The sequence below is a fragment of the Setaria viridis genome, chromosome 2 (assembly GCF_005286985.2).
Source record: "Setaria viridis chromosome 2, Setaria_viridis_v4.0, whole genome shotgun sequence".
NCBI lineage: Eukaryota > Viridiplantae > Streptophyta > Magnoliopsida > Poales > Poaceae > Setaria > Setaria viridis.
In genome coordinates, this window is record NC_048264.2 from 16,221,079 (window position 1) to 16,247,984 (window position 26,906).

The 26,906-nt window shown below is 48.6% G+C and overlaps 1 protein-coding gene across 1 annotated transcript; it reads right to left on the reverse strand.

The window, feature by feature from the left end:
- Nucleotides 1-1,388: 1,388 nt before the first annotated feature.
- Nucleotides 1,389-3,605, reverse strand: LOC117845573 (large ribosomal subunit protein uL2m). The gene is made up of 2 exons (XM_034726639.2): nt 3,445-3,605; nt 1,389-2,955 (listed from the first exon to the last, which is right to left on the reverse strand). Exon 2 carries the CDS (start codon nt 2,878-2,880, stop codon nt 1,549-1,551), a length of 1,332 nt encoding a protein of 443 aa, XP_034582530.1. The 5' UTR covers nt 2,881-2,955; nt 3,445-3,605; the 3' UTR covers nt 1,389-1,548.
- Nucleotides 3,606-26,906: the final 23,301 nt, after the last annotated feature.

Sequence of the window (26,906 nt, forward strand, 5' to 3'; positions counted from 1 at the left end):
AGGGGCAAGTTGAGTACAATATTATTTACGTATAATTCTCAGAGCTAGTTGAATCTCGTATGTTGATTCTTCTGGTCTTTGTTCGGTTCTAGTTGTTGGTTTCTGACGATTCTCGCTGCTGCGTATAAACCCGCAGCATCATGAAGGCTTGCTATTAGCCTTAAGAAAAGCAAGAGCAGTAGGTGCCTGAAGGGTGGTCATTCTCGTAGATTCGGAACTAGTTCCAAACCACGTCAACAAAAAATACAGGGCAAAGGATCCAGATATGGCAAAATATCTGGCAGCTGCACGAAGCATGAAGAAATATTTCCTGGGATTCACAGCCAAGAGTTTTCCGAGGGGTTTCAACAAGGAGGCCGATGTCTGTGGCATAAGCAGCAGCAGGGAAAGAGCCGTTGCCTCCGGACGTGTTCTACTTTCTTTGTCCTTCCTGTAATGACTAATATGTGTCCAGTCGTCCGATGGTTTATTTGTTTGATAATAAGTGTAGATGACAATATTTTCATTACATGCCATTATTCTTGCTAATTCTTTGGTACCAGTAATTACATGCAAACGTGGAGATTGACGATAAAGAAAGTCGATTAGATTCAGTCCCTCCATGTTAGGAACGCACTAGTGAAATGGCACAACGCAGCATCTGAGGATGATGGCTAAAGAAATCAAAAGTTGAAATCGAGCCGACCCGACCAATCATCAGAGGACATGAGCTGCCCAATCATTCAGCACTATCCTACTTAAGGTTGAAGCCATAATCCAAGATGGGGACTGGACAAGCGACAAGGCGAGACGACAGCCGACAACAAAAGGGGCGACGGCGGCGCGGGCTTACCGCTTACGGACGTGCTCAAGTGTAACTCACGGTCGGAGGACCTTGCGACGTCAACCACCGCAACGGCAGATGTCCGCTTTCTGTTTTGTTCGCCTTCGGTACAAAGCTTATCTCGATTGGCATGGCTCCTGTTTACTTTGTTTACTTTAATTTGTCCATCCATCCGGTGAAGGACCCAGCTGAGCGCTAACCCTTGTTTGAGGTGCTGACACTTCTCTTCACCCCGTTCACTCTTGTTCCGTCTCTGGTCGTTATGAATAGAGAAAAACGAGAGAGAGAGCTACTTTGCCTACTAACTTAGGCTCAGCAACAGATTCAAGTATTATTTTTTAACCGAATACCTCTTCAGTCCAGCGCCTACCATCTTACAGTTCATCACACGGCTCTTCGGCCTCCCAAAAACAAAACATGAAAGTTGTTAACAGATAGGAAACACCTAGCAGAAATATACCCACAGCCTGTTTCCGAACAAGCCTTGGCCAAAAATACTAGAACATTTCTTCTCAGGCAGAACAGTTCTGAGGAAGAGCTAATTTCTGCAAAAAGGCAATCATAATAATAGTAACAAACATTGGAATAAAAGCATTACTTCTTACATCACAACCAAGTTGATGTATCACAATTCCCTCTACCACCACCATCTGTTCTTTATTTTCTCAACCATAAGGAAGAGAACAAAAAAAAGGACTGTTCCATATGAGCTTTGTTCCAGCACACTAAGCTTTACGGCTGGCGACACTTGGTGATCGGTATCCTGCCTTAGTGGGCTTTCCCCAAGGAGAAACTGAAGGTCTACCTCCCTTGGTACGCCCCTCACCTCCACCATGGGGATGATCCACAGGATTCATAGCAACACCACGGACAACAGGGCGTCTGCCTAACCACCGGCTGTTACCTGCTTTTCTTAGCTTGCGCGTACCATGGCTTGGGTTGGAGACTATACCAATTGTAGCACGGCATTTTGAATCCACAATCTTCTCAGCACCTGAAGGAAGACGCAGAACACACTGGGCACCTGGCTCCTGGACAACTTTAGCAAATGTACCAGCTGCTCGAACCATCTTCCCACCCTGACCAGGACGGCACTCAATATCGTGCACCCATGTTCCAATTCGTGCATTGGCTAATGGTATGCAATTTCCAACCTTTGAGTTGAGGTCAATTATATCAAACTGATTAGCTGATGATGAAGAGGCTGAACTCTTAGAAGGCTTCGAGGAATCATAGTTCATCACTGTACTACCTGGCACACAATGGTGGCTGGCCAATATATAAGATACTGGTACACAATCAACCTTTGCCTTTGGCCCTTTACTCGTGCTAATAGACTTGGCTGCCAAGGTACTGAAGCGGTTAGCTTGTGCCTGTGGCGAAGGTTTCTTCTTCAGATCATTCTGCCAAGAGAGAGCAGCTTGACGCTTCATTCTCTGTGCCCAAAGCACATCATCTGTTGCCCATTTTTGAATTCCAGAAAGAGAAAATGTTTGTTTTCCTTCTTCATTTCCTCTGACTTGAGCAAAGAAAGTGGGCTTGGCACCAGCTAAAGCTATCCTGGGTAAGCTCATTGATGCGCCAGTGTTAACAGATGGAACATCTCCATTACCTAGAGAAGAGTACAGTGCAGAGGAAGCTGAAGAGTACAGTGCAGAAGAAGCTTCCTTTTCTTTATGCACTCTACCAGACAATGGTGCAAGGGAAAACCGACCGGAGATATCGGCTGTGGTAGATTCTAGGATCTGAGACTCAGTACTGGGCTCTTGTGGAATCTTGGGGCGGCGGAAATGTACCCCTTGGACCCATCGCACCAGAGCAATGCTGGAGGAACGATTAGGGTCATACTCGATCCGCTCCACAATGCCCAGGGAAGAGGTGCTCCGCTTCACATCAACTTTCCTCTGCAACCTCTTGGCCCCTCCGCCACGGTGGAAAGAGGTGATGCGCCCAGATGAGTTCCTCCCTGCCGTCTTGGACGAGCTCAGAGTTAAACGCTTCAGCGCTCCCACCTTTGCCCGATCTCTCACGAGCGAGAGAGCAGACTGACGTGCCATCTTGTTGACAGGGATGGAGATGGTATAGCAGGGAGGAGTGGAGACTCTCCAAAGTATGAAATGGCGCTCTAGGCTCTGCAACATCCAAAAATCGAAAATCAAAGACTAATTACAGACATGTCTAGGTAAAGCATTATATCCCCACATCAATACAGATCTCATCTGGCATGACTACAACAATTCAGCAGAATGTATTTTACAAAATCCATACTGCTTGCCCACAGATTTCCCAAAATCTTGATACGCGGATACATTTTAGTATTTTTTTTTAAATGATGCATCTGCAGAAAGTGAGAACTTCAACTCTAGTGTAACTAGAAACTTTTTCAGTTGGACAATACTTGCATTTCCATCTAGTATTGCCTCCACCCCGTTCAGGTCTCTCTAAAATGATGACATGATCCCACATCACTACTAGAATTTGTAGCTGCCATCTACCGGACTGGAAAACTCAAGCAAAGGAACACTACATCACGAAGAGGAAGAAAGAGATCCTAGCAAAATTGGCTACGGGAGAAGGGACAGGAAGGAAACGAGACTAAACAGGAGAGGGAAGAAACTCACCGCCGGTCGCCGTGACTCGCCACCGGTTCCTGCCCCGAATTACCGCCGGCAGGTGGTGGAGGCCGTCAGTCGCCGTCCGTGCGGGCTGGCGTGTTGCGGCGGCGGCGACGGTGCGGTGTGCGCGTTGGGGTGGGGCGGAGGCTAGGGCAACTGGGGCAGGGCACGTGTGCGATGTAGTGGGCCGGGCCGTATCTGAAACAGGCCGAACATATCGAGTTGTTTTTCTTTTTTTTCTCTCCTGTTTTATGTAACATATATAAAGGCCATATGATTTTCAATGCATCCCATCCCGTACAAGTGAATGAAGGCCGTCTGTGAATTTCCCAGGCAATTGTCAACCATCCCACGTTCCACGAAAATGTTCAATGTAGCAAAGGTGCACACGGAAATATCTTGGTTCTTTTACACATATATGTTATTTTTTTACCAGGATGCTAAGCTACTCTCCATAATTGACAGGTTTAAATGACAGGTTTTTTTTTACACATACCTGACAGGTTTATATATTTACTGAATAAGCATCCCAATTGTTAAACTACAACTGACTAAATAGTATTTGACAGGTTTAAATGACTAATGAACCATAACAGCTATATAAGGTATCCTATCAGAAAAAATAAGTAGCTAAGCTTGTCCACCTTTCTGTTAATGCTGGTGCAACTATTCGAGTTGAATCTATCACACTGTCCCTGCCGAGATGCATGCTCGACAACACCCAGCACACCATCATCGTCGATGCTTATAACCAAATAAAGAACCAACTCTCGTTTGCTTGTCCCGATCAACATTCAAGATGTTTGAGTGTATAATAGCTATTCCCCAACTTGCCTGATTGTAAATGTTTAACGGTGCAACAACAAATTGACGCCACAATTAAGCTCCGGTCGTTTGATCAATTAGAAACGAAGTAATCTTTGAGTTTAAGTAACCGTTTCTTTCGTTTCCTGACTTTGGAACCGATTGACGTGCACGGAATGCTCGCATGCAGCAGATTCATCACAATCTGTTTGCATGTATATGCACAGGCCGGCTAGCTAGGGGCACAACAATCAATGCTAGCCACTCTCGTTAAAGTTTAGCAGCTAAAATTTACTAAACTTTAGTTGCTAAACTTTAGCAAAAGCTATTTGGATACTCTTGCTAAAAAGGCATTTAATGAGCTGTAAAAAGACATATCTACCCTTATTAAAGGTGCGCAGGAGGGGGAGACAAGCAATAAATGAGGGGTATAGTTTGTCCAGCTCACCTTTTAGCAAGTTTTAGCAACCAAAAACTTGCTAAAGTGCTAAACTTTAGCAAGTTTTAGCAAGGGTGTTTGGCAGTTTAGCCGCTAAAAGTTGCTAAACTTTAGTTATGACCAAACACTCCCTAGATGTGCACTTGATACAATTAGGACCCGTTCAAAAAAAAACTAGCAATTAGGACAATTAGAGCCTTACAATCTAGCTAGTTTTTTCAAACAGGTTGTTAGAACCAGTGGTCAAAAATTAAGTAGCAAGTGCGTGATTTTTTTTTTATCATATTGCAAATTTATACATGGGACGACATCTAGCTGCATCGTTTAAATTTAAGTACCTGGGAGCTAGCAATGTTTAGTTGACGCGTAATTATCTTAGATAGCATCTGTCTAGTTTAACCTGCCTGCAGCTATAGTTAGGTGCCGTCATGCAGTGGCTGATGGAAACGGCTCTGCCAATGCATGCATGCAATTCCAACGGTTTAGTTGGGCCATCAGTCAGTCCATCACAGCTAGCTATAGGCCTTGTTTAGTTCCCAATTTGGAAATGGCAAAATTGGCATTTTGTCATAAATGCGCAACTGTAGTGTTTCGTTTGTATTTGTGAATTATTGTCCAAATATTGACTAATTAGGCTCAAAAGATTCATCTCGTAAAGTACAACAAAACTGTGCAATTAGTTTTTGATTTCGTCTACATTTAGTACTCCATGCATGTACCACAAATTTGATGTGATGAGGAATCTTTTTTTTGCATAGTGTCAAAGTTGGGAGTTTGGAGCCAACTAAACATGGCCATAGATCGACAACGAATTCAACTAGCCGTTATACGCTTGCTCTGATGCAGGCATGCAGCAACGCGCTGGACTCATCTCATGTCCAGTTGTCGACTGCTTGTCTGTACGTCTGAAACGTCACTTTCACTCTTGGCTTCGTTAGCGTAAATTGGAAAGATTTGTTTCTTAGTACGTACATGAGGTCGATCATAGCTTGGTAGTAGAAGGAAAAATAATTTGATGAAAAAAAGGTTTCATATTCACCTCGTATCTTTTTTTTTCTAGGATGGTAAAATAGCCTAATGCAAGTTTAGTGTATAGGTATTATGAGGAAAGAAGAAACACTGAGCAAAATGACCGTGGGCTTTTAATGTGTGGTGCCATGTCCATTCCTGGCCCATGTTTTGTGCTAGGACGTGTGGTGTGTCCACCCACCGCTCCATCGTCAGTCAAAGCTTTTGCTGTTTCTTGCCGTAGCATCCAGTGCAGTGCAGTCAGCACGCAACGTTTATCCCAGAAAGTGCCTGTCAGTGAGAGAAGATAGGTGCTCTGCCACTATCTGACTACCTCTCATGCTTTATTTGCTTGCAAGCCACTTGTCATTTTTTAGCTCTTCTACTGAAAAAGTCTCCTTCTAAGCTATAACCAAGAAACTCAGTGGAAAACCTGAGCTGTTGTTAAATTATTACAGTGGACGTTTAGGACAAGAAGCTTGTTTTCCTTTTCTTTTCCTTATTTGGACGTCACGCGATTTTGCTGGATCAACGACACAGAAAGACCTTACATTGTGTTATCAAACTCAGCATGTGGGGCGGATCGAAAATCATTCATGCCTCGAGAGCAATATGGCATGATAGGAGCTTTGTGCACCACGACAGTTGGATTATAAAATTAATTAAATCATCCATCTGTACGGTTTTTTATTGGCTATTCTCAGAAACTATATTTAACGACTATATTCTCTCATTACGAATACAGGTGCGCTATGACATTACGAATACGTTACGGGATAAATGGGCCGAGGGCTTTAGTCTTTTTCAACCACCCGTGGGGAACTTTTTATCCTGGTTGGAAATACTAACCGGGATAAAAAGAGGTCTTTAATCCCAGTTGATGTTTCCAACCGAGATAAAAAGGATCGAGGGCTTCAGTTCTGGGTGGTAACATGAACCAGGATTAAAGGGGGTCTTTAGTCCCGGCTCCCCCAGGACTTTTTTTTTTCCACTAGCCTTTACAACCGGGATTAAAGGGGCTCTTTAGTCCCGGTTGATGAGCCCCCTATCAGTGGTCAAGGTTTAATCTCGGTTGGTGAACCTTTACTTACGGGTTAATTTTTAACCGGGAAAAAAGGATGGATGGAAGGTGAGTTTTTTACTGGTGAATTTTATGATCTTCTCCTAGCCCTTTTCGATCCTTCGATAAAACAGAGTAAGCGGGGACAGGCTGGGCACATGAGGACACGGTTCCATGTGCATCTAGCTTGTAGTCGGACTCGAGTAGGTCCACACATCCAACGTACGTACAACTACAACTAGCTAGTGGAAGCAGTTTACGTATATACTGAGTACGTTTCTTTGGACGGCCGTACGTACTGGACGGTATCCCTCCGTTGTTTTGTGCATAGACGTACACGCTCGATGTCTTTAAGCCGGTAGTATTTTCTTTTTTAGTTGGCACGCACGGGCCGGTAAAAGGTGTGAAACACATTTGACGAGAGACTGAAGATAGATCAAGGCTAGTTTTGCAGTAGTCCTTATTCCCAGCTACAGTGTAGACAGGCCAAAAGGGTGAGTTCAAGACGACGGCAGTTTTCGGCAGCGATTCTGCCGATCCTCTTCCTCTCCGACGGGCAGTTCGGCGTCGGAAAAGGAGGAGGACTGATGAATTATCGTGTGGATGTATATAGGTTAGGTAGGAGTCTATCTAGGATTTGCTCGCCGTTGGAGGTCGGCAGTAGAGCTAGGGTTCGCTGGAGGAACGATGTCATCGATTTTGTTCGCCTGCATGCGGACGGAAGGGGTGACGTTCGTTCCTTTGCGGCTTGTGTTCCTCCCGACGATCGTCGGTGACAGCGGCTCGACGGGGTGGATTTTGCTCCTCCGGGATGGATCTGGTAAGATCCTCTTCTTGATTGTCCGGTGAGGTCGATTTGGATCCATCCGAGTGCTAGCGGATAGGACTCTTCTTCTGGGGTGCCCTCTTCGGAGGAGTTGTTGGTGTTCCTCTATATGTGCTTGTGCTGCACTCTGGATCTTCTTGATGGTTCACATCCACGGTGGAAGGAGGTTATGGGTCAAAATCAACGGGATCGACAGCTGATGGCCTTCAACCGAGGATCTCATGCAATTTATCCATGTTTGGAGTCCATCCTTTGATTTGCATAGGTGAGTTTGGAGGCTTGAAGTTCCTGAAGAGGAAGATGAACCGTAGAGTGCTTGTTGTAATTTGCGTTTTACACAGGGACTTTACTGTAAAACTGAGATGTTCTGTTCTACCAGTGCTGCTTCGATATAAGTTGCATCTCGTTCTCGGAAAAAAAAAAGCCTAGTTTTGCAGTACCTACGTACCAGCGTCGTCCGTGCATCTTCAGTAAATCTGTAAATAAACTGCATCATGTAGCTAGTAATAATAAAAGCCTAGCCACGCATGCATGTGTTTAGTGTTCACCGATCAGTTGAAGTCCGCCTCGGATTCCATTCCATTCCCGTGGTCAATTCTGTTGCTGCCATTGCTACTGAATGGTGGGGTACTGAGATGCACGTACGCGCGCTGCTCTGCTCCTGTCGACGGCCTCTGGCTCATCTTTTTCCCATATGTACTTACCGGTGTGATTAATCAGCTAGCTAGTCGAAGCTTTTCTGCAATAATTAATGATGGGCAGCGGCAGCGGGCCTGCCCGGCCGAAAAAGGTCACTCTGGCTGGGGGCCGTCTGCAAGAGCAAGCCACGTGACCGACCTCTGCGCTGCTGCTGCTGCTGCACCGTTGGCTCTGTGCTAAAGCTCCATGGATTATGTAGCACAGGAGCATCCGAGTATGTATTTCACGTGTACTATGTTAATTATACGCAGAAACCATGGAGATGTTCACTAAAATAGCAGCACAATAATGTTCACGTGTACTCTTGCTCAAAAAAAAATATGTTCACGTGTACCATGCTAGGACTTGATTTTTGAGTTTCGCGTGATGATCATAGATGAATACAGTACCTGCTTGTATTCAAAATACTTTAAGAAGCTTTTTTTATGGATTTGTTTTAAATATTTCAGGGATTCAATTTGTCTCAAATGCTCCCAAACAAAACCTATATGAATTGAATAATCACACCAGTCCTGAAATAAATTAAATGCCCTTCTAACATCAATCCAGAGAGGTTACTTTTGATCACGAAACGCGAGATGCTCTGCAACTGACTTTTCCTGACATGGTCCCTAAAACGTAATAATCTTATTTACTAATTTGTACAATGATGAAGTATTTACTAATACCGTGCTGCTTTGCGTTCCTCAACGCACATCCTACCTCCGTTCTTATGTATGTATACCTATACGAGCATCTATGACTGTACTCTTCACCGTATCAAACGCATGGAAACATGCATGCATGCCGCCGGTGTTGGAATAAAACTCGCTCACTCGTGCGCTAATTAGTAAGCATTATGATATTATTTCCGCCCCAACTAAAATGCATCAACTGTTATTAACCTCAGGAGATGTACATTTCAACATGCATATATCGAGCAACAAATATATAAATATGTAATGCCCAGATTCACAAGCACAAGATCGCGTGGTGACAGACAGGACTTGTACGCAGGGGGCAACTCCAAGGAATAATCACATGCACGCAGGTCGCAAAGCAGCTTGCTAGCCAGTAGGAGGATGCTTCGATTCTTTGCTTGGGCCTTTGGGCCTTGTTGCTTGCAAGCATGCATGGCGTTACGTGGCCACATGCATGTGCCTAGATTCCTTGTAGAGTAGCTAGCCGCTAGACCATCAGACATGCATGCATCCATGGATTGCATGCATGTGCTGCCATGGATCTAGCGTCCTGCTGTTAGCGCTTTCCGATTCGTAGTGAGTCATTGACACCAACCGATGAATGAGCTTGCATTGGATGCATTCATGATTGATGGTTGTGCTGACTGGGTAGTGGGCACTGAGGCAGTGACAAGCACACAGCCACACAGGGGTCCAAGAACAAACCTAGGTTGTTCCCTTCAGTAGATAGTATGGGCCGGTCCACAAAGCAAAGTTGAGAGATTCGCCTTGGCTGTGTTTCCGATCATCATAGATGGAACAAGGAATAATTGATTTGCAGCTGGGAACCTTTCTTTTGTAACCCACCTATACTATTTCTTAGAAGAAACGATGCAATTTTTCGTTCGTTTTGAATATCTTATTCAGCTCTGACAAAAAGATGTTTACTTATTTTGGGAAAATAAAATGTTTTTTTTGGGCAAGTCCAGCTTTCTGTGAAAACTGAAAATGTAGCAAATTTTCAACTCAGTAGGCGTTATGCATGCATGATATTAATTACTTTACTATACATTCCTTCCTTCTCTAACACATTACTACGCATGCATATTTGACTATTATTAATTGTTGCGTGCAGTGAAATTGATCTTGTAAAGAGATTTGTTTCTTGCAGCTGATGGGACGAAAACAAGGTGACGCCTTGCATGTGCAACGTGCACTCCAAGCGATATTTATTTGACTTGACCGAGCATATATATATTTGCTCCATCAATTGCATGATGCCGCGTTGTTTTGAACAATCCTATGATCTGGTGACAAGTCACTAATCAAATCTAGCTACTTGATCTAGGGCTTTTGTCATCGTGCCACGCAATGAATTTTTTCTTCTCACTTCGGTGGTCGACAACGATGCAGCGTAGGTTTTATCCTTCAATATAAATGCTTGAAAATAAATCTTTTGATACAACGGCGGCTCCAGCACCGGAGAAGACACCGGTTTCTGGTGACGACGGAAAATAATTTCTCAAAACTAGAGAAGGCTATGATAGCCGCACCTGAAAATGCTTATCCAGATGCGGTCTGCCTCGCCCGTGAAAATCGTCATTTCCTCTACCGCTTGCGTACAGGTGTGGTTGCCCGAACCGTACGTATCTAGAAGCTCGTTTTAGCCAGCTGGATAAATGTTTTTTTAGTAGTAGGAGCGGAACCTTCAATGCCTGATGATTTAAATGGTAGATTATAAAAATGGAAATTGGCCACCGCTTGGAAAATCTGAAAAAAAAAACCATAGGCATGAAAATTAGCATCGTCCTTACCTTTTGATAAAGCAAGGAAGGATGAGATCATCAGTTCATTCACAGAAGAATGATATGGACACAATGAATCACCCTTCCAATCTGAACTGTAAATCTCATTATATAGTACATGCATGAAGCATGTGTCACCTCTTTAATTTGTTTCTAGACTGCCCATATCACCACCCAACAAGTTTTTCCTTCTATCTTGTTTTCCTAGGATGTTATATATAGGATTTGTAACCCACTATGATCAGCTCAACAGTTTATTTTGTGTTACCTGCCTAGTTGTATCAATCTCGCAAGTTACTGTACGTGTGATCATTCTACAGTTCTTTTTATTTCTGGAGAAGTGGAGAGAAGTACGTAGCTAGAAACAGTTGTTTTTTTCCTAAGGAAAAAAAATGTAAAGAGGTATATACGTAGTACTTCCTGCATTTCAAATTGTAGATTATTTCAATTTAATTTTTCTAGATTTATATTATTATATATCTAAACATTCGAGTGCATGTCACCTTGAATACTGCATCGGCCGTGCGAGTAACCCGGTCCACGGTGCTGTGTACGGATCGCTGCCTTTGCTTCTCCGGCTGTCCCGGCGAAGGTAGTAAAGAAGATGCTGGGCATCGCCACGTACGGCAACAGCGATGATGAGGGAAGGAGACTTCTCCGGCTGGCTCTTCCGTGCATGCTGCGTCCATGTACGCGTAGTCGCATTCAATAATTATTCCAGTTTGCCTTGCCCGCAATCAGATCTGAATATCTGATCATGGAGCGTGCATGTACAAGTTGATTGTGTAACAACGCTGGTTTTGTACTTAACAGCCAAACTGATTGCGTTCACCTGTCCGAACAGTACCGCGGTACAACAGTCGACAGGCGTGCTTAAGACCAATTCTAATAGCGTGCAATGGAAAAGTCAGAAGTACGCAGGGAATTGATTTATACAGGTTTGCCCCCGTCACCTATGGCAAAGGCTGTGCATCTTTTTTCTTATGATTGTACTATGTCGCAATGCATAGGGTGTGCGTGATCTCCTCCGGACTATCCGTGCTTCCTATTCCTCAATTCACACGGTGATCACTGGTGGAAAAGTGAGCATTAGTCCCGGTTGGAGAGAGTCATATCACTCGAATATCCAACCGGGACTAATATTTCGGGACTAAAGGTCCCCCTCTTTAGTCCCAGGTCACTCACCGGGACTAAAGGGGCCGCCATGCAGGCGCATGCACGTGGCCCCTTTAGTTCCGGTTGGTATTACCCTTTTTCATTTTACCTTGAATTCTTTTCCATATTAATGCTAATTGTTGCTTCACTTATATATATACCTATACGTATACATCCTTAGCGTGCACTACTTACACGTATACGCTCATATTGTATGCATATCGTATCACTGGTAGAAAACTCGCCTTTAGTCCTGGTTGGTAGGGGCCAAATCTTCCGAAAATCCATCCGGGATAAACTAATCGAGACGAAATGGAGGGTCTTCAGTCCCGGGTCGCTCAACCGGGACTAAAGACACCCTTTAGTCCCGGTTGGTATTACCAACCGGGACTAAAAATTTTCAAAAAAATAAAAAAAGGCACCGAGCGGCCTCTGCTCGCCTCGGCTCCCGCGCCGCCTACCGCCGCCGGCCTCCGCCCGCACCTCGCATCCGCCGGCGCCACCGCACCATGCATCTGCCACCGCCGCCGCCGCCACCACATTCCGCCGCTGCCGCCCGCATCCCGCACCTCGCCACCGCATCCCGCACCTCGTATCTGCCACCGCATCCAACAGCCACCGCTGCCCGCGCGCCACCGCATCCCGCTGCCCCGCCGCCGCCGCTACCATGCTGTCGCCTGCTGCTCGCCTCGCTCCGCCCTCGCTCCGCCCTGCGTCGCCGCCACCCCCATTGCCGCCGCCCTCCACTTGGCTCCCCCACGCGCCGCCGCCCGCCCTTGTCCCGCTGCCGCTCCTCACTGCCAGTTGTGGCAGAACCACCCAAATTAACCCAGCTAAAGTGTGCTAAACCTCGCCTCAATGCAAACATACACTTTAATCCGATCAAGATGGCAGTATGTCGAGTTTCACCCGATACAACCATGTATTTCCGATCGAAACCAGCATACAACACTCGTACGAAGATGAGCCCATAGATTACAACAATCCAAACGAACATTTGAGAGGTCCCAATTAAATATTACAAACCGAGTTTCAAATACATAAAGTAGCTCAAAGTTCAAATCATAAAGAGTGTTCAGAGTTCGAAGCAACAGAAAAAGAAAACGATGGTTCTAACGACAATACATAATACCATGGTGAAGCCTGCCATGATATCACTCACCACGATCCTCGCCGACCGAGGATGGGTCCCACTCAATCGTCCAACCCGGAGGGAGCTGAGACGGCCAAGTCACACTGGCAATCATATCCTCAACATCAACATTACCTGAAAATATAGCCACAAGTAAGGCTGAGTATACTAATACTCCGCAAGACTTACCCGTCAGGTGATATCTAATCCATCGACTCCTAGACATGCAAGGCTTTTTGGCTGAGGGGTTTGTTTTTGCCAAAAGCTTCTAAAGTGGATCCTTACATTCAAGTTTTAGCATCAAGTTCTAGTTGATTAACCATTCTAGGTAAGCACCTATTCTAAGCAAGCATGGCAGAACAAGCAAATTAATCAAGCATCCATATTAATCATCATCATTTGTTCCTCTTCTTACTCAGTGTAGAAAGGCGGTCAAGTAGTCCCAAACTGTGAGAAGCAGACGATTCGAATTGTATTTCTTAACCTTGCAAGGTGGACCTAAACACACGACATATGCGTACCACGCCGGGTTTACATACATCAACTGTCCCCATCGATCCCTGGCACATGTCCAGGTCCCACTTCCCTTGGATACAAGACCCCACCGGTCCCGGAACGACACCGTACCGAGGCTGCATTTGTACCCACATGATGCATCAGGGGAACCCGATTCCAGAGAGAGCGCGGAGTATGTCCACACCCCGGTTCAATCAGGTACTGGGCTTCCCTATCCCATACTCGGTATGTGTTTAGTACGTTCAAACACTTGACCACAACTCTAACACATTTCGATCAGAACATATTACCAAGCCCCGCCCGTCAACTTATGATTCCAACATAAGCAAACAGGCAACTCCTATAGCTCGCAAGTGACAGGAAATCACTCGACTTTTACCGTATCCCTATTTAGCATAGCAACTAAATGACTTAACATGCTAGTATTCAAAACAGGGTACTAGGGAGCATGCAACTAAGGTTTCAATACAACTCCTATGAACTTAATGTACAAATATAAATAATATAAGTATTGCATAATTTGGAAACCAGGGTTATGCTCTGAGGCTTGCCTTCTTGTCCTATGTTAGCTTGGGGCTCTTCTGAAGCTTGGCTCGGGTCTTGAGTGGTCTCGATCAGGTTGAACGCAGCAGCAGAGTGTTCCTCTTCAGCTTCCGGAACCAACTCGTATGTACTGTCGGTGGAGTTAGCTTCTACACGAGACGCATATGCATAAGATTTTATTTATAACTGTTCATGATGTAGATTGCATTTTCTAAGCATTGTCAAAGCATAGGGTGCATTTTCGACCATATTCACCTAGACAAGTTTGTAACAAAACTCTTCTTCGCAAAATAAGGTTGGTTGTGAAGAAAACATGGGTTTTACTTTGATGTTGATTGTGTACACATGTAAGATTCTTAGAAACTTAGTATTCAAAACAGTTTGAACATCATGGATTCCGTTAACACAAGTTGTAGATCTGTAACATACATGTTAAAAGGAAGCTAACAAAATTGGTTTCACACTTTTTTAGAGCATCCCATGATTTATCAAGCATTTAATGGCTTTTATACAAAATAAAATCTAGTGCTAGATATAGGACAGTGACATGCTCAAGATAGTGACATCATCAGGAACCGAACGAAACAAGTTTCATAGTTTTCTCATCCTTCTGCATTTTCTTAGACATTTCCCCAGTTTCAGTTATTTAAATCAATTTAAAACCAAAAAAGGAAAATACTGTAACGACCGACCCCTAAGCCTTCCAGTTAATCTTGATCGCAGCCCTTAACCTTAGTCAGCTGTCTTGCTTGACCACACCTAAGTGCTCAGTTTTCCGCCGGTCCCGACCCCTGAGATCCGATCCCTTCCCGCTTCGCTCCTCTCCCGACCCCGGCGAGCTCAGCCCACCGTCGGATTCTGCTGATTTTCCTCACCCGTCCGATCTATCCACAGGTGGACCCGTGAGATCTTTTCCAGATCCCCCGCGACAGTCGCACTCGAGTTGCATGGCCGCCTCAGAGCCTTCCTGCCGCGTGGCTCGTCTTCTCCGACGCCTGCCGCTCCGTTTTGTCTCTGGCCAGCGACCGAGTGGGTTCCCGCGCCCCCTTTCCCCAATAGCAGCGGAAGCCCTCTGCACCCCTTTCTACAGAGCCTCGCCGCCCGCGCCCATCATCACGCCACCAGATCCCGGCCCCAGAGCCCGATGTCGCCCGTCTTTTCCGTCCCTTCGTCCACAGTTGCGCCGCCCGGTCGCCGCTACACGACGATTCCTCCACCGCCAACCCCGACCGCGGCCGCGACAGTTCCTTTCCCCGCTCTGTTAGACGCCGCCCGACAATTTGTTGTCTCGCGCTCTCCCCCGCGCCCGCGTCCGCCTGTCTCCTCACCCGAGCGCCCTCGATTCTAGCGCCGTTAAGCCGGTCACTTCGATCAAATCTTCCGCACGACGACGCCTGCTTTCCGCCAAATCTCAACCGCCAGTCTACCCGCCCCTACGCCGCCCTGACGGCAGAACGCAATGATCACTGGCGTCACCCCCGGAGTTCTGCGCCACCGCCCTCTCCGCTCAATCGCCGCCACGGCAGAGCACTCCATTGCCTCTCCCCGGCCTTCGCGCCACTCCCCTTCTCTCTCTTCGCGCCGTTTCCTTTCCTCTGCTCCAGCAGCTAAAAAAAAAGGAATGCCCCCGTCGCCGGAGTTTCCTCCGCTCTTGTTGCCTTCAGCCTTCTCTAGCTTCCAGCGCCACCCACCCAGCTCTTGAGGAGTTCTTCTCTCAGTTCTCTCTCAGTTTTCTCCAAGTCACCCAGCAGCTTGCTCCTCCGTGCTGCGTAAAAGCTCTCTTGTGATCCGCAAGAAGCAGCGCCGCCGCCGGAGCATTGCCAGTCTTAGCCCTTGCTTGAAGCTTTAGCCCATCCGCCCAAGTTCGCTTCGTTCCGACCCCAAGCCTTCCTTTCAGGAAGAAGGTGAGTTGCCGACCCCAGTCCGCCTCGCCCGACCCCTCATATCCGCCCGACCCCGGTTCCGTCTCGCCCGACCCTGTCTGTTCCGCCGACCCTTATCCGCCTCGCCCGAGGGCTTGGCTGTGATCTTTTTCTTCAACTCGAGGGTGTATGTGTAAAACTTGGGAACCCTTCAACGCTTGCGTCTAAGGACCCCCAGTTATCACATCCTCTAGTTCAAGGGTCAGACCACTAGTTCCTTTCCTACCCTTACCTCTTGATCATCATCAGCTCTTGAACCACCATAACCTCCTGCTCCTTGTCGCGAGTTTCTGGGCTCAGGCGAGCCAGTGTTGCTGTTGAAATAACCGTCTATGCTAACCCTTGCATTGCATTCGTGTAGAGCTGCACCTCGCCGACGGCTTCTACGAGCTTCACCCGACGCCAGAAGAAGAAGCTGTAGCCGAGCTCCTGTCCTCCGAAGCTGAAGCCACCCCCGAAGTCGAGCAGTTCCCGTCCTCCTTGCTTGAAGGCAAGCCCCGGTTGCATGAGAATCCTACGTGTTTTTGCCAGACTTGCGCATGCCTTCTGTAACGTGCTTGTGCATTTACGTATAGGAGTTGTGTGAAACCCTAGATGCATGACTAGTTATCCCAGTGATCTGAGCACTAGCTGTTGGACCGAGTAGCCGCATTGCTTAACTAGGAGACGGTAAAAGTCGAGTGATTTCCTGTCACTCGCGAGTTGTAGGAGTTGCATGTTTACTCTCCTGTTATAACTATAAGGACGATGGACGGGGCAGGGTTTTGGTAACTTTTTGGTGGTCGGATGGTTGCCCCGTCTGTCTATGAAATTTTGCTAAGGCCCGACAGTGGTGGTGTTCGTGATCAAGTGTTTGAAAGTACTAGCCTCATACTTAGTATGGGATGAGGAAGCCTAGTACCGGATTGAACCTAGACGTGAGCGGTCGCCCCATTGTTCTTGGAATGGAGTTTCCCCTGCTGGTTGTCGCACGTGGTGGCAAGCGTGGTCACAGGACGGCAGAGGCCGGGTCTGTGGAACCTTGCACCAAAGGAAATGGGCCCGACACGGGTTAGGGGATTGATGGGGAAGGCCGACACAGGAAGCGACCTCCGGGTGCGCGGATGTCGTGAGGCTAGGTTCACCATGCATGGTTAAAGAACTCGAATCGATTCGTCTGCCTCTCACAGTTTGAGATTGCTTGATCGCTATGTCACCCTGAGTAAATGAGGAATCTGATGATGGAGGTGTTTGTTGTTATATCTACACATCTTGCTTGGTTCTATGAATGTTTAGAATAGGTGGCACAACCTAGACTGGTAAATGAACCTAAAACCGGAGCTAAAACTTGAAAATAGGGTTATTTAGTGCTTTTGGCAAACAAACCCCTCAGCCAAACAACTTGCATGTCTAGAAGGAGGAGTAGCCCTTACTCCTATCGGTTAAGTCTTGTTGAGCTTAGTAGCTCAGCCTTGTTGTGGCTCCTGTTTTTTAGGTGTAGTTGCTGCTTCCGACCCCTCTCCGGTTGGTGCTTGGCCGCCCCGGCTCCCGCCAGGCTGGACGGTCGAGTGGGACCCCTCCTCGGACGGCGAGGAGAGGACTCAGTGATGTTCTGGCTGGCCTCGCCCGGACATCCGATCCCGACGAAGTCTTCCGCTAGTGTTTCTCCGATGTTTTTCTTGAAATCTTGTAAAACTCTGATGTTGGATTTTTATGGCCGAACCAATTGGGTAAAAAAAAAATTTGTTCAACTCAGTGGACTTGTTGTATTCTCTGTAACCGCTCACCTCAGGGTGGGTTTGCTAAACTCGATCCTGTTTAAGTGGTTAAATCGGATGAAATCCGACGGCACTTCGTATTAACTCGGTTTAGGCAGGAGTGTCGCATGTTAGGCGGCTTAACCCTGCTTAATCAAGCTAATCCGAGGTGGTTCCGCCACAGCTGATATCAGAGCCTTGTTTAGAATTTCAGAGAACCCAACAAGCCCTAAACACTTCTTTGAAAAGGATAAAAGTTGCAAGAAACTTTTGAAAAATCTCGTACGATCGTTAAGGATGACTTAGTGCGAGAGGCCCTAGGGGATTTTGGGGTTGTTTTAGGTGACTAATAAGTATTTGGTTATTTTGCTAACCCTTCCAGCATTGCACCACGTCTATCATACGTGTGCCGAGTTCCGCATCGCGAGTATGCGAGGGTTGATAGGGAGCTCCATTCGAAGGACCCTATCTTCGCGGTTGTTTTCGCCCACGTCTATTACACGTGCGCAGGTTCCGTATGTGCTCCATATGAAGGTTGGTACGGTTCGATTCCAACGAACCTATCAGCACGGTTGTTTCGCCACGTTTGTCATACGTGCGCCGATTCCGCATCACGAGTATGCGAAGGGTTATATGGTTCCATTCCAAGGGGACCTATTTCCACGGTTGAGTGCTGTCCATGCAGCCTTAAACGCATGGGTGTCGTTCCTATAGTGAGCGGTAATGTTTGGGAACGCTTTCGTGGGTGCTGGCACGAAAGGTTCGTGTGTGGTGTTTTCTGCAGGTTGCTAACCGCGTTTGTTAAGAGATGTTGCTAAAACCGACTAGTTATTATAGGGAGAGACGTATTGTTGCCTTGTCACCGGCACTGACCGCGTAAGACCCGAGTTTCGGGCAGTTGTTTTTGGTTAAGAGTAAGGTAGGCCGTGCATGCGTCATATCAAAAAGGTTGTACGGTTCCCTTTCTCAACAGCAACCCTGTTCGAAAGAGTTCTTGTGGATCTAAGGATTCCTAGTTTCTCTTAGCTGCTCTCGGTTAAACCCGTATGCTTCTCTATCCGACCCTTGATCCTTGGAGTTTATCTCACGTGGTTTCCGGCTTTCCTGGTTCCAGATGGCTGTTCCCGGACATGTCGTTTTTGGAGCGGACGGTACCTTCCAGTCAACGTGCCTACATTTCGAGGGGTTTCCCGCGATTCTGTGGGATACGCTGAAGTGGTTTGGGTATCAGTCCCCGCCCTTGTATGCCGGGCGGTTATATATGGAACAGGGCATTCAGACGTGCCAAGTGCAAGCGTTGGTACCACCTCCCCTTGCCCGGCCCGACTGGCCCTCTCTGGGCATAATCGCCTATGGTCTCGCTCCGGAAGATACATGGGAGACCGCCGCCCTTCAGTTGCTCATCCAGTTCTGTCAGCTGCATCCTGTGGAGATCACGCTAGACCCGATCGGCCTCTTCCCCGTCAGGAACCGGCTGGACCCGGCATGGCTTGACCGCGTCGGGAACATCGAGGTGTTAGCCACCACCTGCGCCATGGTCACCATATCCACCAACATCCGGTGTGTGGCCGCTCTCTACCGGTTGATAGAGCTTCAGGGGCGAGCCATGACCCTTTTCGCCCGGACGGCTGCAGATACCCACGGTTACCTCCAGGCAGCGAGAAGAGACATGGTAGGCCAAACCTACCAGCTGATCCAACGTGGTATCCAGATCCACGATATGCAAGATCGGATCTCCGAGCTAGAAGGAGAAGTCGCCGACCTCATGGACGGCATGATAGAGCTCTCGGAGGAAAAGATGGAGGTGGAAATGGAGTTGGCAGTCGCCAATGCCCACCTGGAGGAGCACCAAGCCGAGCTCGAGGATATGCATGCCCTCAACATGCAGCTTGAAGCTCAGGAGGACCCTGAGGAAGATGAGGGAGCGTCCAGCATGGACATAGAGGAAGATGGCGCCCCTTCTCCAACTCACAGTGTCCATTGGTAGATCAAGGGTTCTCAGGGAACCATCTTTTTGTTGTACTCCTCGGCAGCCTATATTTTGGAAAAGTTGTAATAGGTTAGCCTCGAGTTGAGTACTCCCTGTGTTGAAACACCGTTGTATATAAAGTAACCCCGGTGCATAGCCTTCTCATCTTTGTATGGTGTGAATGCTAGGTTGAGTAAGTTGCGCCGTGACCATATGCTGTGTTCTGAGGATCTGTTCTTGGGCCGACCCTAGCTTGCGAAACCGAGTGCGCCGACCCTTGAGGCAGTCTCCGCCTCGTCCGACCCTTTTTAAGTACGGACCGTGTCCGACCCCTTGGGATGAGTGGATCAGATCGAAGGAGTCTGTAGTCTGTATGTGGCATGTGTTGCCTGAAGTGGAGTACCAAGTCAAGTAGAGGTTATCTGTGCTAAGAATGAGAAAAGTGTGTTTTCCCTATGAGGACGTGTGTTACACCATTGGCAAGAGTCGCATTAAAGGATTTAAGCTATACGTTCCATTTGTTGGAGTACACCTAAGATTATGCAATTAATGGGGCGTTAACTCTTGCAGATGGCGCACCGCACTAGGTCTAGTTCTGGACCCAGTGGTAGTGATCAGCGACAGGATCTTCCCCCGCCCCCGCCCCCATCGCCATTGGAGGCAATCCTAGCACCTCAAACTGAGCTGCTAAGGCATCTGGTACAAGGACAACAACAACAGCCACAGGGTGGAAGAGCTCAGCAGCAGCCGCATATCGTGCGGTATGAGGACTTTCTGGGGACGCAGCCCCCGCTGTTCCAAAAGACACAAGAACCGCTCGATGCTGACGCATGGGTTCGTACAATCGAATCCAAGTTCGAGCTCCTCACCGCTCCATGCCCCGATCACAACAAGGCGCGGTTTGCAGCTCAGCAGCTGCGTGGCTCCGCACGGCTTTGGTGGGACCACTACCATGCCATGCTGCCGGCTGGCCACGTGGTCAGTTGGAACGAGTTCAAGACGGCGTTCAAGGTGCATCACATTCCCGAAGGTCTCCTGGAGCGCAAGCTCAACGAGTTTCTAGCCCTCACCCAAGGAACTCGGGATGTGCTGCATTACGCCCAAGCTTTCAATGACCTATGCCGTTATGCTGGCTATCATGCGGACACAGACGAGAAGAAGCAGGATAGATTCCGCCGAGGACTGAGCCTGGAGCTCAGGGAAAGGCTGAACCCCATCAGGGTGGACACCTACAACGAGTTGGTCAACCTGGCCATCTCTCAGGAGGACTGCATGCAAGCTCTCAAGGCCGACCAGAAGAGGAAAGCCTCTGTGGCATTTCCGAGTCCACCGACCCGAAGGTTCCGGATGGTTCCTCCACAAGCCCCTGGCCGACCCCAGCAGTCAGGGAAGTGGATCGCCTGACCCCCGCCGGCGACAATGCCTCGTTTTCCAGGCTTCCAACCGCAAGTGCCCCGGCCGACCCTGCCAATGCCACCTCGCCCGGCAGCCAGTAATCGTTGTTTTACCTGCGGCAATGAAGGACATTTTGCAAAAGACTGCCCCAGGAATTAGAATCAGCAGCAAGGTCAGAACCCCATGGCAGCCAGAGGAAGAAGGCCCAAGGTGCACGTCCGACAAGGCCGACTCAACTACACCAGCTTGACCGAGCTCCCCGAAGGTGCGTCAGTAATGACGGGTACTTTCCTTGTTTTAAATCAAGCTGTTGTTGTGTTGTTTGATTCGGGAGCCTCTCATAGCTTTATCGGGAGTAAGGCAAGGGAAAGATGTGGGCTAAGTGTCGGTCACACTAAGGAACCATATGTGATCACCACTCCTGGAGGAAGGATAACGTCGGATCAGGTCGTTATTCTTGTACCTCTCCAGCTAGGCCCCACCCTCTTCAAGGAAAATCTTATCATCCTTGACCTAGAAGGCATAGATGTCATCCTTGGTATGGATTGGATGGCCCGACATCATGTTGTTCTAGATACATCAGCCCGATCTCTATACATCAGCTCACCCTCCCATGGTAGCTCTACCGTATCCTTGACCCATCCTGAGTCTTCGCTTCCTTGTGCCTGCCCTCTCTTGGGAGCCCGTCTAGAAGACCTCCCTGTTATCTGTGAGTACCCTGATGTGTTTCCAGAAGATTTGCCGGGTATGCCACCTGATAGAGAAGTAGAGTTTTCCATAGAGTTGATTCCTGGCACAGCCCCGATATCTAAGAGACCCTATCGGATGCCACCCGCTGAGTTAGCCGTGTTGAAGGCCCAGTTGCAGGATCTGTTGGAAAAGGGCTTCATTCGACCCAGTACATCATCTTGGGGTTGCCCCGCCCTGTTTGTGAAGAAGAAAGATGGCAGTCTACGCATGTGTGTGGATTACCGACCCCTCAATGCTGTGACAGTCAAGAACAAGTACCCGCTGCCACGCATTGATGTCTTGTTCGATCAGTTAGCAGGAGCAAAAGTGTTCTCCAAGATCGATCTACGTTCTGGTTATCACCAAATAAAGATTCGACCCTGCGACATACCCAAGACAACTTTCTCCACCAGATATGGACTGTACGAGTACCTAGTCATGTCCTTTGGACTCACCAATGCACCCGCCTATTTCATGTACCTTATGAACTCGGTGTTTATGCCCGAGCTGGACAAGTTTGTGGTGGTGTTCATTGATGATATCCTAGTGTACTCGAAGCATGAGAAAGAGCATGCCGACCATCTTCATATAGTTCTCCAACGGCTGAGAAATCACCAGCTCTATGCCAAGTTCTCCAAGTGTGAGTTTTGGTTAGATAGTGTCAAGTTTCTGGGACACACTATCTCCAAGGATGGTATTGCTGTGGATCCCAGCAAGGTGCAAGAAGTCATGGACTGGAAGTCTCCTACCTCAGTACACCAGATCAGGAGTTTCCTTGGATTGGCAGGTTACTATCGGCGTTTCATATCGGATTTCTCCAAGATAGCTAAGCCGATGACCGAGTTGCTGAAGAAAGAGGTCAAATTTGTGTGGGACACCAAGTGTGAAGAGGCTTTCAAGACCCTGAAGTACTTGCTGACCACCGCCCCCGTGTTGGCTCAACCCGACCCCTCTAGGCCGTATGACGTATACTGTGACGCCTCTGGCACTAGACTCGGATGTGTTCTTATGCAAGACAGCCGAGTCATTGCCTATGCCTCACGTGCGTTACGACCTCATGAGCTAAGCTACCCGACACATGACCTTGAGTTGGCAGCAGTGATACATGCCTTGAAGATATGGAGGCACTACCTAATGGGAGCTCACTGCAACATATACACCGACCACAAGAGCCTCAAGTACATCTTCACTCAAGCTGACCTCAACATGCGTCAAAGAAGATGGCTGGAGTTGATAAAGGATTATGAATTGGAAGTGCACTATCATCCTGGCAAGGCCAATATGGTAGCCGATGCCCTCAGCCGCAAACCCCATTGCAACTGCTTGTTGTCAACAGCCTTCACCAAGACTCTGTGTCACGAGATGGGAAAACTAAATCTGGAGATTATTCCTCATGGAACCCTGGGTCACCTCATCCTTGACTCAGTTTTGGAGGACCAAATCCGGTCAGCACAAGTTAAGGATAAAGAAATAAAACGGATCATTAGTAAGATCTCAGTAAAGGATGAGGGGTATAAGCATTTCCGTCAGGACAAGACGGGAAGTGTGCGTTATGGAAACCGGCTAGTAGTGCCCGCTGACCCCGAGTTAAGGAAGCAAATCCTAGATGAAGCTCATCTCTCCAAGTTCTCGATCCATCCTGGCAGCAATAAGATGTACCATGATCTCCGTCAAACCTTTTGGTGGAGTGGAATGAAACCAGAGATAGCTCGTTATGTTTCAGAATGTGACACCTGTCAACATGTCCAGGCCAGTCATTTGAAGGTAGCAGGAACCTTGCAGCCGCTACCTATTCCCTCTTGGAAGTGGGAAGACATCAGCATGGACTTCATAGTTGGATTACCCCTTACAAAACAACAGTATGATTCCATCTGGGTTATAGTGGACCGACTGACCAAGACAGCACATTTCCTTCCTGTTCGTACCACCTACACCGTCAGGCAATATGCAGAGTTGTACCTCGACCGCATAGTTTCCCTACATGGTGTACCCAAGACCATCGTCTCTGATCGAGGAGTTCAGTTCGTAGCACGTTTTTGGGAGCAACTGCAAGCATCTATGGGCACCAAGCTCATCCGAAGCTCAACGTATCATCCTCAAACCGATGGCCAAACCGAGAGAGTCAACCAGATCCTTGAAGACATGTTAAGAGCTTGTGTTATCCACTATGATAAGAATTGGGACAAGTGTCTACCCTTAGCAGAATTCTCCTACAATAACAGCTACCAAGCCAGTTTGAAGATGGCACCGTTTGAAGCCCTGTATGGCCGAAGATGCAGGACACCCCTGAACTGGTCCCAACCAGGAGAAAGACAGGTCTATGGCCCCGACTTAGTGGCAGAAGCCGAAGAACAAGTGAAGGTAATTCAAGCAAATCTCAAGGCTGCCCAATCGCGACAGAAGAGTTACTCCGACTAGCGGAGAAGACCCCTGCAGTTCGACCTTGGTGATCATGTGTACCTCCGAGTATCCCCGACCAAAGGAGTGCAACGGTTTGGAATAAAAGGCAAGTTAGCTCCCCGCTATGTTGGCCCTTATGAGATTGTGGAGATATGTGGACCCGTTGCTTACCGAATCCAACTCCCAGAGCAGCTGTCGGCAATACATGATGTTTTCCATGTGTCTCAACTGAAGAAATGTGTCCGAGTTCCAACAGAGATCTTAGAGCAAGAACAGCTTCAAGTAGAGCCCGACCTGACCTACGCCGAGTACCCAGATCGAGTTCTTGACAAAAAGGAAAGGCACACCCGACGCCAAGTGGTAAAGATGTACAAGATCCTCTGGAGAAACCACACCGAGGATGAAGCCACATGGGAAACGGACGAATATCTGAACAAGCGCTTCCCGGGTTTTCTATCCTCTTAAGAAGGTAAGGACAGCACACCCCCTTGATCTCTGAATCTCGGGACGAGATTCTTTTTAAGAGGGGTAGGCTGTAACGACCGACCCCTAAGCCTTCCAGTTAATCTTGATCGCAGCCCTTAACCTTAGTCAGCTGTCTTGCTTGACCGCACCTAAGTGCTCAGTTTTCCGCCGGTCCCGACCCCTGAGATCCGATCCCTTCCCGCTTCGCTCCTCTCTCGACCCCGGCGAGCTCAGCCCACCGTCGGATTCTGCTGATTTTCCTCACCCGTCCGATCTATCCACAGGTGGACCCGTGAGATCTTTTCCAGATCCCCCGCGACAGCCGCACTCGAGTTGCATGGCCGCCTCAGAGCCTTCCTGCCGCGTGGCTCGTCTTCTCCGACGCCTGCCGCTCCGTTTTGTCTCTGCCAAGCGACCGAGTGGGTTCCCGCGCCCCCTTTCCCCAATAGCAGCGGAAGCCCTCTGCACCCCTTTCTGCAGAGCCTCGCCGCCCGCGCCCATCATCACGCCACCAGATCCCGGCCCTAGAGCCCGATGTCGCCCGTCTTTTCCGTCCCTTCGTCCACAGTTGCGCCGTCCGGTCGCCGCTACACGACGATTCCTCCACCGCCAACCCTGACCGCGGCCGCGACAGTTCCTTTCCCCGCTCTGTTAGACGCCGCCCGACAATCTGTTGTCTCGCGCTCTCCCCCGCGCCCGCGTCCGCCTGTCTCCTCACCCGAGCGCCCTCGATTCTAGCGCCGTTAAGCCGGTCACTTCGATCAAATCTTCCGCACGACGACGCCTGCTTTCCGCCAAATCTCAACCGCCAGTCTACCCGCCCCTACGCCGCCCTGACGGCAGAACGCAATGATCACTGGCGTCACCCCCGGAGTTCTGCGCTACCGCCCTCTCCGCTCAATCGCCGCCACGGCAGAGCACTCCATTGCCTCTCCCCGGCCTTCGCGCCACTCCCCTTCTCTCTCTTCGCGCCGTTTCCTTTCCTCTGCTCCAGCAGCTAAAAAAAAAGGAATGCCCCCGTCGCCGGAGTTTCCTCCGCTCTTGTTGCCTTCAGCCTTCTCTAGCTCCCAGCGCCACCCACCCAGCTCTTGAGGAGTTCTTCTCTCAGTTCTCTCTCAGTTTTCTCCAAGTCACCCAGCAGCTTCCTCCTCCGTGCTGCGTAAAAGCTCTCTTGTGATCCGCAAGAAGCAGCGCCGCCGCCGGAGCATTGCCAGTCTTAGCCCTTGCTTGAAGCTTTAGCCCATCCGCCCAAGTTCGCTTCGTTCCGACCCCAAGCCTTCCTTTCAGGAAGAAGGTGAGTTGCCGACCCCAGTCCGCCTCGCCCGACCCCTCATATCCGCCCGACCCCGGTTCCGTCTCGCCCGACCCTGTCTGTTCCGCCGACCCTTATCCGCCTCGCCCGAGGGCTTGGCTGTGATCTTTTTCTTCAACTCGAGGGTGTATGTGTAAAACTTGGGAACCCTTCAACGCTTGCGTCTAAGGACCCCCAGTTATCACATCCTCTAGTTCAAGGGTCAGACCACTAGTTCCTTTCCTACCCTTACCTCTTGATCATCATCAGCTCTTGAACCACCATAACCTCCTGCTCCTTGTCGCGAGTTTCTGGGCTCAGGCGAGCCAGTGTTGCTGTTGAAATAACCGTCTATGCTAACCCTTGCATTGCATTCGTGTAGAGCTGCACCTCGCCGACGGCTTCTACGAGCTTCACCCGACGCCAGAAGAAGAAGCTGTAGCCGAGCTCCTGTCCTCCGAAGCTGAAGCCACCCCCGAAGTCGAGCAGTTCCCGTCCTCCTTGCTTGAAGGCAAGCCCCGGTTGCATGAGAATCCTACGTGTTTTTGCCAGACTTGCGCATGCCTTCTGTAACGTGCTTGTGCATTTACGTATAGGAGTTGTGTGAAACCCTAGATGCATGACTAGTTATCCCAGTGATCTGAGCACTAGCTGTTGGACCGAGTAGCCGCATTGCTTAACTAGGAGACGGTAAAAGTCGAGTGATTTCCTGTCACTCGCGAGTTGTAGGAGTTGCATGTTTACTCTCCTGTTATAACTATAAGGACGATGGACGGGGCAGGGTTTTGGTAACTTTTTGGTGGTCGGATGGTTGCCCCGTCTGTCTATGAAATCTTGCTAAGGCCCGACAGTGGTGGTGTTCGTGATCAAGTGTTTGAAAGTACTAGCCTCATACTTAGTATGGGATGAGGAAGC